This window comes from Colobus angolensis, unplaced genomic scaffold (genome assembly GCF_000951035.1).
Source record: "Colobus angolensis palliatus isolate OR3802 unplaced genomic scaffold, Cang.pa_1.0 Scaffold164, whole genome shotgun sequence".
NCBI lineage: Eukaryota > Metazoa > Chordata > Mammalia > Primates > Cercopithecidae > Colobus > Colobus angolensis.
The window spans coordinates 3,972,349-3,987,088 of NW_012114755.1; the positions used below are offsets into that span (position 1 = coordinate 3,972,349).

General features: G+C 34.5%; 1 protein-coding gene across 3 annotated transcripts in view; it reads left to right on the plus strand.

The window, feature by feature from the left end:
- PRMT3 (protein arginine methyltransferase 3) overlaps nucleotides 1-14,740 on the plus strand; it is a 129,307-nt gene that overhangs the window by 56,261 nt on the left and 58,306 nt on the right. For all 3 annotated transcript variants that reach the window (XM_011937498.1, XM_011937500.1, XM_011937499.1), the window contains one exon: nucleotides 13,557-13,635. In XM_011937498.1, coding sequence (XP_011792888.1) covers nucleotides 13,557-13,635 — 79 coding nt within the window. The remainder of the gene's footprint in view (nucleotides 1-13,556; nucleotides 13,636-14,740) is intronic.

The following is a 14,740-nucleotide window of genomic DNA, read 5'->3' on the forward strand; positions in this document are numbered from 1 at the left end:
AGCTCTCCCTGGGTTATTTTCATTAACATAGTTGTATATTTCATTGTTCTTGCTGTCTTTGTGAAAGGGACAAGTGCTAGTGGCTTCTAGTCAGCCCTTGCTGATATCACTCTCCAAAGCTACCAATTTTAATATACATTGCTGTTTCAAAAATCGTAGTATTGGGGGAGGTGTCCATTTTAGAATTGATGAAATACTGTAAATAAGTGGAGATCATATTACCATGTTTGAAATTTGGAAGACATTGTAAAGGTGTCAGTTCTCTTCATATTAGTCTGTAGATTTAATGCAATCCAGTAAAAATCCCAACCATGTTTATGTGGAGTTTGAAAAGTCAGCTTTTTAGGTAAATGAAAAAGAAGCCCAAAAGCAGCCTGTATACTTTTAAGAGAATAAGGTGGGAGGACGTGGTGTAGTAGATATCAAGCTATAAAGTATAATACAGCAATTAAAATAGTGTTTGACTTGTGCAAAGACTGACAAACAGACCTGTGTAACCCATACTAATAAGGTCACTTATGGTAAAGGTGGTGTTACAGAGTAGTGAGGAAAGGATGATGCTGAAACAACTGAATATCCTTACTGGGGAAAATAAAAAGAAATAAGACTTCTACTTCATAGAAAACAAAGAAATCAGTTCCAAGTGGAGTAAAGTTCTACATGGAAAAAGAGCCTTAGGAGAGAGTAAAAGGGGGATACATTTATGACTTTGGATAGAGAAAATTTCTTAGTCAAAACCCCCAAAATACTAATGTTAAGAGAAAAGATAGTGGCTCACTTTTGTAATCCCAGGAGTTTGATTGGCTGAGGCAGGAGGATGGTTTAAGCCCAGAAATTCAAGACTGCATGAGCTGTGATTGCACCACTGCACTCCATCCTGGGCAACAGAGTGAGATGCTGACTCTTAAAAAAAGAGAGAAAGAGAGAGAGAGAGAGAGGCTGGGTGTGGTGGCTCACGCCTGTAATCCTAGCACTTTGGGAGGCTGAGGCAGGTGGATCATGAGGTCAGGAGATCAAGATCATCCTGGCTAATGCAGTGAAACTCTGTCTCTACTAAAAATACAAAAAAAAGGAGAAGGGGAGAGAGAGAAAGAAAAAATAAATTGGACTACATCAAAATTAAGAGATTCTGTCATAAAAATACACATTTAAGAGCATGAAAAGCAGTAACAGTCATTCTGGATGTCTTTTATGTACAGCGATGATGAATAAATTGATATGCTTTTATCCAAATGGTTAGTATTCTACTATATGTTAAAATAGTAATATTAATTTTTCTTGAATTTTGCAAAGAAAAAATTTGAAATTATATTGAAGCATTCACTGAGTACTTACTGTGTCCCAAGCACTGGTTACTGTTGTGTTTGGCTGTTCTTTTTACTTATCCTTTATTGGATATGTGGTTTGCAAATATTTTCTCCCACTCTGTGGCAGGTCCTTTTGTCCTTTTAACAGTGTCTTTCATAAAGCAAAAGTTTTTAATATTGATAAAGTCTAATTTATCAATTATTTTTATAGATCATGCCTTTGGTATCAAGTCTAAAATTTCTTAATCTGTAGTTTCACCTCTCCCTTTTTTTTCTTGTCTCTTGTGTTCCTTTAACGAACCCTAGTAGTCCTCAATATAATATCTGAATTACAGGTTGATATATTGTAGTAATACACGGAAAATATCAAATAAGTATGTTTATGATTCAGATTTTACTTTCTGGTACTAGAAGATATTTTATGGTCATTTTAAACTGCCTAAACTTGGAATCAAAGAATCCTGGTCTTTCTTTGGAAAATGATATGTAAAGACCATCATCTAGGTTCCTACAGACCAGATGTTATTAACTTTTTAAATATAAAAAGTCACAAATCTACACTCATATTTTCAGTGTAAGATTATGGAATTTTTACTTGAAGTCTTTGATTTTATACTTGCATCTCTTTACTTCTATGCAGAAAACCTTGGTTCCTAAGATAATAATTGCTTTATCATATAGCCTATATGATATATCATATAGTTTCAGATTATTTTTTTTTTTTTTGAGACAGAGTTTTGCTCTTTTGCCCAGGCTAGAGTAAAGTGGCGTGATCTTGGCTCACTGCAACCTCTGCCCCCCAGGTTCCAGTGATCCTTCTGCCTCAACCATCCTAGTAGCTGGGATTAGAGGCGCCTGCCACCACGCCCGGCAAATTTTTGTATTTTTAGTAAAGATGGGGTTTTGCCATGTTGGCAGGGCTGGTCTTGAACTCCTGACCTCAGGTGATCCGCCCACCTCAGCCTCCCAAAGTGCTGGGATTACAGGTTTGGGCCACCGTGCCCAGCCAGTTTCAGAGATTTAACACCAATTTTACTACTAAACAATAAGACTTCTAAATACAGCTTAAAATTTGTTTATATTTTCTTTTCTTATAGAATATATCTCATGAGAAATGTACAGTCAACATATTGGTTTTTTTTTTAAAGTCACTTGTCACTATTTTCTCCTTTTATGTTACTAACGTGACACACAACCAGATTTCAGTATTTTCTTTTTTTCAGTTTTGGGGAGGATTTCTTCTTTTTCCCTTGTTTAGTTTAATTTTGTGTTTTACTTATGCAAAAAATTACTAATTTTTAGGAATTTTTATGTACATTTTAAGATAACAGGAGATTCTGTTTCTTCTTCTATTATCTTCCTTTGTGGATAGATGACCATTTTCTTTTTATCTTTGGGGTTATTTTGAAAATATTAGATATGTATATATACACCCTTATGCAAAAGTTAGCATATTCGAGATATTGTTCTATACTTTGCTTTTATTCAACTAAAATTCTATCTCAGAAATCACTTCATTATTCTATAGAAATATTTCTCATTCCTTTTTACACACATGCATACCAACTTTCCTAGACATGTATTTGATTAATTCTGCACACCCCCCTGACCTGAACTAATAATATTCAAGTATATTTCAAATATAAGGTTTTTATTCTTGTGTAGAATAAATTGTATAGATAATTACATTCTACATAATTCATGCTCATTTGAATTTTACCCATTCTTTTGTTATTACAAATAATATTGAATATTCTTGTACATGTGTAATGTCATTTTATATTGCTAGAGGTGAGATTGATATATCAAAGGGTTAATGAGAGCTGGGCATGGTGGCTTATACCTGTAATCCCAGCACTTTGGGAGGCCAAGACAGGAAGATTGCTTGAGGCCAGTTCTGGAGGGATGGAGAAAGGGAGAGAGAGGGCAATGTTACTGGTTATTGCCAAATTCTCCTCAGTACTGTGTACCATTTGACTTTCTTACCAACAGTGGAATGAGAATACCCATGTTTCCACAGTCTTACCAAAGAGTGTGTCGAAGGGTCACTTTTAAATTATTGACTTTAGGTTTTTCCTGCCACCCAGGCATTGTAAATCAGAGTTGTATGTTTGGGGCCTGTCTTATGAGTGTTGGAGACAGGGTGGAGTTAGGGAGGAAGTATGTGTTTGACTACTCAACACCAAGGTTCTAAAATTGGGGAAATGGGTGACAGCAAATGCGATTGTAAATTCACATTTGCTCTGTAGGTACATTTGTTTGTCCCAGCTCTGTTATTTAGGGCGATTTCTTCTTAGAGTTCTCACTTTAGTTGAACTTTGGGCTTTGTCTCCTATTTCCTCCATGTTCGTTGACTAGGTTTAGCAAATGCTCTCAAGGCGAAAGCCAGCTTACTGATGCATCTAATAAGATGTTCTTTTTTTCCTCCTAGCATATTTTTTGTATTTAGAGTGTCAGTAGCTCCTAAAATACATTGTTGCTGGAAACAGAATGAGATCTTGTTCTTTATAGACTGAATCATACTGTCAGTAACTATTTCCTATAGCCTCAAAAGTCTGTAAGTATTCTAGAATCACTATGTCTTAGTCCATTTGTGCTGCTATAACAGAATACCTGAGACTGGGTAATTTATAAACAAAGGAAATTTATTTCTCACAGTTCTGGAGGCTGCAAGTTCAAGGTCAGAGTTCTGGCAGGTTGAATGTCCAGTGAGAGCTAAATCTCTGCTTCCAAGATGGTGCCTTGTTGCTGTATCCTCACATGGCGGAAGAAATAGAAGGGAATGAACCTACTTCCTCAAGTTCTTTTTTAAGGACCCCAATCCCTTCCAAGCCCTCATGACTTAATCACCTCCTGAAGACTCCACCTTTAAATACTATCACATTGGTGATTAAGTTTTAACGTATTTTGGGAAACACACTCAGACCATAGCACACACTGTCACTATGTAATACTATAATTGTCTTTAATAAAAGTGCTTGGGGCCGGGCACAGTGGCTCATGCCTGTAATTCCAGCACTTTGGGGGACTAAGGTGAGTGGATCACTTGAGGTTGGGAGTTCAAGACTAGCCTGTCTGACATGGTAAAACCCTGTCTCCACTAAAAATAAAAAAATTAGCCAGCCATGGTGGCATGCATCTGTAATCCCAGCTACTCAGGAAGCTGAGGCAGGAGACTGACTTGAACCGGAAATGCTGAGGTTGTAGTAAGCCAAGATCATGCCACTGCACTCCAGCCTGGGCAACAGAGGGAGAGACTGTTACTTTTCTTTTTCTTTTTTGGGAGAGAGGGTCTTGCTCTGTTACCCAGGCTGGGGTACAGTGGCACAATCATGGCTCACTGTGGCCTTGACCTGGGCTCAAGCTATCCTCCTGCCTCAGTCTCTGGAGTAGCTGGGACTACTGGCATGAGCCACAATGCCCAGCTAATCTTTCAATTTTTTTGTAGAAATGGGGTCTCCCTGTGTTGCTCAGGGTGGTCTCAAACTCATGGGTTCAAAGGATCCTCACTCCTCAGCCTTGCAGGTGTTGAGATTACAGGCATAAGCCACCATGCCTGGCCAACATTAATTAGTTTTGAGAGTGGAATATCCAGTTATCATTAATGAATTTTTTCACCCACCTTGGGGGATTGTGAATATTGTTTTAGAAACTGTTTTTGTGGGTCTGGTATAAGACCCACACATGCCTTTGGAAATAGTTTTAGATATTCACTTTTTCTTTTGGTAGACTTGCTTATTGGACAGTTTTCTGCAGTCTGAGGAATAGGGCCAATTTGACTGTCAGTCTTTTGTTGATTAAGTGAGAGTGCCATCTAGTGGGAGAAAAAACTAATACAAGTTTTTTAAACTTTAGAATATGCAGAGGAAATTATTTCTTGTGCTAAGTTATGTTCTCCAGAACTCCACAGCACTAAAAAAGTGGGAACTGTATGTTGGAAGGTGAGAGAAGTGGAAGACAGTAGTCTTGCAGAACAGTAGCAAGCATATAATAGGGACCTAATAAGTGGCAGTTATTGCCATGATTCTTCTTGCATGGAAGGTGGTGATCAAGTTAAATAATAGGTAAATTAGGAGCTTCTCTGACAAAATTAATTTGTGATTAATATATGTAAGATTCTATTGTCATTTTTTGACTGTGTGATATATAGATATTATAAATTTTATCCTTTTTTTTTTTATTTTTAACCCTATTACTCAGGACCCACCCCTCGTCCCCAACAAAATCTGTTACCAGTTTCTAGTATATCCTTCTTAAAATATTTCACTCTATTATAAACATGTATGTATATTTCTACCCCTTGGCATACTCATTCATTTAACAGATAGTGTGGCTACTACATACCTGGCACTCTTCTAGGTGGGATAAAGCAGTGAATCTCGTATTCAGTGTAAGGTATGCCTATTCTACATATTGTTCTGTACCTTGCTTTTTTCATCAATAATAAGTTTCCCTCTAATGACTGCTATAGCTGCATCCCAAAAATTTATTCAATTCAAAATACATCCTTGTGATTTCTGCTTTGGTCCATGGATTATTTAGAAGCATGTTTAATTTCTAAATGTTAAGAAATTTTAAAAATATCTTTGTTATTAATTTCTAATTTAATTTGGTTGTGATAAGAGAACACGCTCTATATGCTATCATTCCTTTAAAGTTGTTCAGACTTGCTTTATGGCCCAGCATATGGTCTCTCTTACTGAATGTTCCACACTGATTTAGAATGTACTCTGTTATTGTTGGAGTGTTACATAGTTGCCATTTGAGTCAAGTTGGTTGACTGTATTGTTCAGGTCTTTTAAATCCTTATTTATTTTGTCTGTTAATTCTGTCAATTACTGAAAGAAGAAGAATGAAATTTCTACCTGTAGTTCAGGGTTGTCTCTCTTCAGTTCTGTCAGGTTTTGCTTCAGGTATTTTTATGTGGTTATTAGGTGCATACACATTAGGTTTTTAATGTGTTATTGATAGTTTGGCTTCTTTATCATTATGAAATATTGTTCTTTGTCCCTGATAATGTTTTTAATAATTGTAATTTTCTTATGGTTAATGTTTAAATGTTATGGGTTTTCCCACCCTTTTTCTTTAAATATAAAAACATAGATAGGTTAAAAGTGGATTTCTTCTGTATAGCACTTTCTTGATTTTTCCTTTTCTCAACCTCTCTAGCAATCTCTTCCTGTAATCTTAATGTCTTTTTAAAAAAAATCAGTTTCACTTTTTCTTTCAAAATATAGTATGAAAAACTATTGTCTTTTTAGCTTGTGATTATTTGCCATTTTCTTTTTTCAAATTTTATATACAAATAGTGTATAACAATGATAAAAAATTCACAAGATATACAAGTTTATATTGAAGGGTTACTCTCCTTCCCTTCCTATACCCCTACTATTATATTCCATCTACAGAGACAATGATTTTGTCTAATTGTGAACTGTTCCACACATGCTATAACCATTTATAAGCAGATATGAATGTGTTCTTTTTGCTTGCACCCACATTATTGTATATTATATATGCTAGTTATGTAAATCTTCTTTGTATAACTTTTTTAGTTGTGAAATGTACCATACACAGAAAATTACATAAACTTACAGGTACAGTGTAACAAATAGTTATATAATGAACACCTGTGTGATCATCAGCCAGATGAAAATATAGAAAGAAGACATCCAGATATCATTTCTCAGTTACAACTCCCTACCCGAGAGGTAACCACTCTCCTGACCTTTATAATAATCATTTCCTTGCTTTTCTTTTTGCTGTTACTACTTATACTTACATCCCTAAACAGTGTAGTTTATATTTACCAGTTTTTGAAATTTATATAAATCGAGCAAAACTTATCTTTTTCTTTTTTAAATTTTTTTTTGCTTTCTTCACTCAGTCATGTTCATAACATTCATTTATATTGCCTATAAGGATAATTTATTTTCATTTCTATAGATGTCATTGTATGAATGTACCATAAGAAAACACATTGTAGGAAAGTGTTTTTTAAATTTTACTGTTGGTGGGCGCTGGATCATTTCCAGTTTATTATCATGCAAATAATAGTGCTATAGTGTGCTTGTACGTGTGTGCTCTTATACTTAAGCACTTGTGTCTAGGTATACAATTAGGAGTAGAGTTGCTAGATCACAGGGTATGCTGCTCTTACGTGTTAATGGATAATTCCGAAGTACTGTACTTTTCCAAAGTACTGCAGTAAAATTTTATTTCATGCCTCCATAGACTTCTCAACCCTGGGGATTGTGTGACTGCTAATCTGGTAGTCATGTAGTAGTTTTCCATTGTGTTTGAATTACTAATGAATGAATATATTTTTTGTGTTATGAATTGTATATAGTTATTTTGCCCATTTTTCTTTTGGGTTGCATACTCTTTTTTTTTAACAATTGATATTCTTCATTGGAGATGGAAAATATACAAATGTGTATATGTGTGTGGGTGGCCAATATCTTTTCAGACTCTGTAACTTCATTGTTTTTATGAGCAGAGGTTCTGGGATTTAACATAGTCAAATGTATTGGTCTTTATGGTCAGTACTTTTTTCACAGGAACATGAAAATATTCTCCATAAGCTCTATACCTTTCCCTTTTACATTTAGGTTTTTACTCCACTCATACAATTGTGGGAATAAAAATTGTCGTAGTCTTTCTGTGGGCAGTTTGATGATACATATCAATATTTTGAATGTGCATATCCTTTAATCCAAGAATTCTACTTTAAGAAATTTATCTTGGCCAAATACATTAAACATTGTACAAAGATGTCTATGTGTGTATATGTAGATGCCAACACAACATTTCCTACTCATTCTATAGCAAATAAGTGCAAAGGGTAAAGGTATCCCTGTTGAGTGTTATCATCAGCCGCCTGTATTTTGCCAAGTGCGTAACAGTGTAATATAATCTTTATCAGTCACTGTGGAGCTGTAAGGAAAGTATCTTACCCAAAAGGATTTGATATAATTACTTTGAAAACTCTCATGTAATTTCATTATCACATTTATTATAAATTAGGTGGATATTATTAGCACATTTTAAGATGGAAGGGTCAAGTGATAGACTGCAGAATCATTGAAAAAACTTTGCGGTAAAAATGTTTAATATCTAGGGCTATTATAACAGTGAAATAAATAGGGATTGTATTGAATTCTGTAAGACTTTAAGTTTGGTACTTTTTTTTTAAGCAGAGAACACAGTAGATTAGGAAAGAATGCTTATTTATTTGCATTTTGGATACCTCTAAAACAGTGGTTTTCAATGGAGTGGAAGAGGGGACAATTTCGCACTCCTGGGGATATTTGAGATATGGGCAATCTCTGGAAACATTTTAGATTGTTATCATTTGGGACTGTGGGTTGGGTGGGGACAATGGTGCCAGTGGGTAGAGGCCAGGAATGCTGCTAAACATCCTTCAGTGGACAGGAAAGCCCCTACAAATTTATCTGGCCTAAAATGTCATTAGTGTCAATATTGAGAAACCCTGCTTTAGAATGATTGTTTCTATGCGTTGATAATAAGTTAGCCTCTAATTTGGGTCGTATTATAAAGGTACCTGACCTGGTATGGGGAATCAAGGAAGATTTTCTTGGAGAGGTGACATTGTGACAATATATTTTGTTACATGAATATGTCATAGAAAATATCATAACCAACCTGCATTTAACTAATTCACCGAATTTGTGATGTTCTGTGTTCTTTTTATATAACACATTGCTAGGTTCCTGTGGCTCTCTCTGAACACGTAAAGCCACCTTCAGCATGCTGCCACTGTTCTGCTTCTGTCAGTTGTGTTGTTTACCAAGAGCTTAGTGTGTTTGCTTGCCTGCTTATTTATGTAAAATCAGTTAAATATGAACACAAACGATTGATAAGATTATATAAAGGATACAGTTGGTTTTTTTCTATGCAAACAAAAGTGACTGCTTTGGAAAAACTCAGGAAGGAGAAAACACTAAAAAAAAGCTGTAGAATGGAGTGAGTAAAATTGTTTTACTCATAAACAACTGTAAATTGTTTGTAAACAAATTGTTTTACTCAGTCCATTCCACAGTGTTTTTCGTTTTTTTTTTTTTTTTTTTTTTTTTTTTTTTTTGGTGCTTTTTTGTGTGTGTGTTTTCTCCTTCCTGAGTTGTCTCCTCCTAGTTTGAAGAGTAGGACTAGGAGGGTGGAAATCATGGAATTCAAGGAGGATTCTCCACTTGGCAGGTGCTCATAGATTTTTTTTTCTTCTATTTAACCAAACCTGGAAATTACCTAAAATCTATGAATGTGGTTTAGATAGGGAAGATGATGAGGATTCCAGTCAGTGAGTATGTCCTCAAAGAATGCTGGCAAACAAATCTATATGTTTTTACTTAAAATGTCTTGTTTCCCATTAACAACTGACTGCCAGCTCCAATCACATGAAAAAATTCTATCTACAGTGAATGTTACAGAATTTGAGAGTAATACTGGAAAAAATGTTATCAACCACTTATGATTCAGAGATATACTACATAGAAATTATGATTAGATTATATAGGCTTGTCTATTTGTTACAGGTAATCTTTTATCTTTAAACATTTCAGATTATTGATTCTTTGTCGTCCTTCAGATTAACTCTTCCATTTTATTTGTAACTCTCCCTTGCCTCACCTTTTTTTTAATAGTTAAATTTTGCCTAAAGATGTATCAGTAATTCAGTTATTTGAACTACAAAAAGTTAGAAAGGCACCTTATACTGAAGGTATCAGAAGTTTCATTTATCACTAATGTATCTAATCCAAGAAGATATCATGAGCAGCCATTTTAAAAATAAGATTCCCACTTCAATGAATGAGGTTAATATTCTAGTCCCTGATTTAATTCCATATGTTCCTTTACAGTAACCATTAAAGTATAAATGCAGTATTTAATTTTTTAAAAAGTAAATGTTACTATTGAAAGAAGAATGCCCATGAGCATCATGGGAGAAAATATCAGGCGTAATTCTCCTTCCAGATGGCACCGCTACAGGTGAGGCAGCAGCCTGTGAAATTACAGTCTGAATTACACTGCAGATGAGCGGGGCATTTGGACCAAAGCCTTCTGGTATCAGTAATAAATGACTTGGTTCAGAACCAAGGACAATTCCCAGGAATTTAAAGGCTGTTGTATCACATAGGGAGCCTATTGTAAAATGAAGTTTAGCAAAGGGGAAAGTTGAGAGAAAGGACAATGACCATTAGCAAAACATATATGAATCTTTTCATCTGCTAATATTTTTAACTGGATATTTTATCTCATGAATGTCTTATTCTATATATATTCTAGTATGTGCATTGATTTTTCCAAACTAATATTTTCACAATGAATGGTGGCTCAGAGCCAGCTGCCAACTGAGATACTACTCTGAAATTATCGCACACCTGTTGTAAATTCTAATCTTGTTTAATATGGTCTATGAAAAATTTTTCATTTTTGGAATGCTTGAATCCTTAATTACAAATGTAGTATAATATACTAAATCTTATTTTCAATTAGGCAAATCAGTTTAAGAGGCAACATACAGGGGTGATTCAGAACTTGTGTAGTGAGGTCAAGGTTCAAATTCTGTCTCATTCACTCCCCAATTTATGTGACTGAGCTATTATTTTAGATCTCAACAATTTAGATCAATAAATTAAATTGGAATAACAATAAATGGTGCTTTGGGGAAGAATTAAATGAAATAATTTTTATAGAGGCATTACAATAAATTTTAATGATTATCACCACCATTATTTGTCAGTTTTAATTTTAGAAAACAAAATATCATTTTAAAATAACATTTTAATTTGTACCACAAAAAATAACAAAAAGCAAGCAGTTTCATTTTAACAATATATTACATATAGTATTAATAACTTTTATTCATTTATTCATTTTAAAGTTATATATTGAGTTCCTACTATCTACCAGACACATTTTCAGCCTTCAGGAATACAGCTTCAAACAATATGACAAAATCCTTGATCTTGGAGCTGATAGTTTTTAAGGAGACAAAATAAAAACAAAAATAAATAGTATTTTAATTCATACGTGCTATGATGAAATACAAAGCAGGATAAATAAATGGAACTTGATGAAAGAAAAAGAAAATATTTTATGTAGGAACATCAGAGAAATTCTTTGTGATCAGGTAACAGCAGAGCTGAAAGATAGAGCTAGAATCCTAGAAAACAATTTGACAATGAAAATCAGTACAAACTTTTTTGGGCTTTTGTCCAAAAAGGATTGGACTGTAATTAATACTCAATTTGTACTAAAATGTCAATTTTATTTATTTTAAGTTTTAAAACACAGCAATCTTGCAAATAGGGACCATTTTTTTCACCAAATCTATTAATATGTTTTACCAGCCAATCTTTTCCTCATAAGATAAATAGATGCCTTCCATTTAATAATTCCTTGGCATAAATTATAATTCACTATAAGCAACAGTTGAATGCCTATTTATAAGCATTTGTGTGCGTAATCCGCATGGATATGTCAGATTGGTAAAGATTTCTTAGTTGAATCCCGTAAATCCCTTGTTCTTTGAATACATAGATATTAATGGGGAACTAACTTGTAAGAATTTTACATGTTACTGAAGTACTCTATACAGAAAAACAAGTTTCTGTCAAAGCCTTAAGTTTCCTAAAGTAACATATTGATAAACAAGCTTTGTTCCTAAGCCTTTGTTTAATAGGCAGTTATTTTTGTATCAATGAATTAGTGTGTTGGGAGGAATAGGTCAATACCAATGTAGAGTTGCCGGCAATTCAGTTCAGTTCCTTCATAAGTGATTCAAGCATGAGAGTTGTATTTTCTATAAATTAAAATTGCTGGTAATCTCTTGTGAAGATTATCCATTCTGGGTTTGCAGGTTTTTCTTATTATAGAGAAACCTTTAAAATAGTTTTTGTTAATGTGGTTAAAGAATATTTATAGTTACCCCACTGGTCATTTATTTGTGCACAGAACAAATGAGTGAATGAGAACAGTTTTGACATAGAATGCTAAAGTAAAGGTAAAATTCATGTTGGTTCACCCTAAGCAATAAGGTGTGCTATGTGCTGAGCACTTGGCTTTCCCTGCTGCATAGGGCTGTTGGGGGATTGGACCCTAGAAGGAGAAAGACTTACTGAAACTGATAGTGATTTCTCAGTCATGATTATTTGTCATTTGTTTAATAAATTGTGAAGCACAGTATTAGAATGAAGTGTATCTGTGACACCAATAGTGGCAAATTCTTTTTTCATTTGTACTGTATCATTATCCTTTCTTGGTAGGGGATTCATTATCATACTGTAAATTCGGTAGTATACCAGGATCGTGTTTCATGAATTATATTTCCATAAACACTAGTTCTGCAAGGTGTTGATAGATGTTAAATAGAAAAAAAGGTCTGTAGTCAGAAAATAGGTAATACTTGGTTAAAATATGTTCAGCAGTTCTGTTTACCATAACAACTTATGCTCAGAACTTTTAGTGTACTTGTGCACATTATGAATCTCTAATAGGAGGATATAGCAGCTGGCATTTCTTAAACCTTTTTGACTAAGGATCCCTCCCCTTTCTTGTTTCTGTTTATTTTATTTTATTTTATTTTATTTTATTTTATTTTTTATACCTAAAAGAAAGTCACTATATAGGAAATTATTTGGGAAATGATTTTCTAGACTAGAGTTTCTCAACCTTAGCACTATTGACATTTTGGGCCAGGTTGTTCTTTCTTGTGAGAAGCTGTCCTGTGCATTGTAGGATGTTTGCCAACATACTTTGGCTCTACCCAGTAGATGCCAGTAGCGTCTCCTTCATCCCCCACCCCTAGTCGCAACAATCAAAAATTACTCAAACATTGCCACATGTTCCCTAGCAGGCAAAATCAAGTGGAGAACCACTGCTCTAGATGGATGCTGGATCATTCCAGAGAGTTATGGGGCTTGTTAATAATTTCTTTCTGAACTTTTTTTAATGAGGAAGAAAGAGTAGTCTGGAAAGTAGAATCACAGGTAAAGAACATGCAGTATATTCTACCACAATAAACTTTCTGAGTTCACTTTATAAGCTGGCCTGATTTTTCAATAACTTTTACTGCAAAAAAATAGTTTCAGATTTTGCAGAATATTATTACATCTATGGCAGAAACAAAAAACTATTTTGTAATTAAAGGAGTAGCACCTATGTTTAAATTGACCTGCTTATGACAGTATTGCACATTTCTAAACTTTTTTTTCCCCTTTTTTTATGCAGGGCTATTTTCTTCTGTTTGAGTCCATGTTAGATTCTGTCCTTTATGCAAAGAACAAATACTTGGCAAAAGGAGGCTCGGGTGAGTAGAAAATTCTGGTTAATAATCTAATTTTAGTCTAGCAGAACCAAATGAACCTTTGATTTCAAATAAACTATGCATGGCTGAGGAAGTTCCTGATAGAGACGAAAGATGTTTCCATTACAAGAAGCTTTAAGACATTTTTTACTGTATTGTTGAAAGTAGAATATTATATGAGATATAGAGGACTCCAAGGTAATAGTATTCTCAAGAATGCTTTTATTAAAAGGTCCTTTTAATAGATATCTAAAGACTAGGTTTTGGAAGCTTTTTGATATTCAAATTCAAATCTAACAAACTCCTTTCTATTTTTAATCCTCATGTCATTTAGTTCCCTTTTTTCCCAATGGCATGTTTCAGTCTAAGTTGGAGATTATTCATGGCTTCACTAAATATGAAAACCCGACCTCTCTGTGATTTTCTGAGAACATTTTAAGTAGTGACTAGTTTCTAATACGTTTTAAAAGTACAGCATACCCAATCCACATATAAAGAGACCCTAATAAATTTGGAAGGCTTTCTTTTCATGTCTCTGGAAAACATTTAATCATATTAACTCTGCATACTCAGAGTGAGATTCTGTTTTTACAGACCTTCTGCTGTGAGCAATTGTGTACATACAAAATAATTGTCTTTCAGGACAGGGATTATGTTTGTTTAGCTTTAACTCTTAAATGAGCTCCACAGCTTCTAGGATGTAGATGGAGCATCATACATGTTTATTGAATTGAATCATTTAAAGAATCATTAAAACTGAATTGAACAGCATGTTCCTCCTTCACTTACCTCCCTGCATCTTACCTTTCTCGAAGTTTCAGAATCAGCAAGTGGTTTCCATGGGCAGAATACAGTTGGTAACACTGTCACATGAAAGGGGTAGGCATTTCAAACTAGTGATGCAAAGGACTTGACCATAGTTGTGCCTCCTACCATCCATGTTCTATGAAATTACTTTGGCAGTTTTGTTACAGTGAAAAATCAGTAAGACCAGCCCAGTGCGGTGGCTCACGCCTGTAATCCCAGCACTCTGGGAGGCCGAGGTAGGCGAATCACCTGAGGTCAGGAGTTCAAGACCAGCCTGACCACTATGGTGAAACCCCATCTC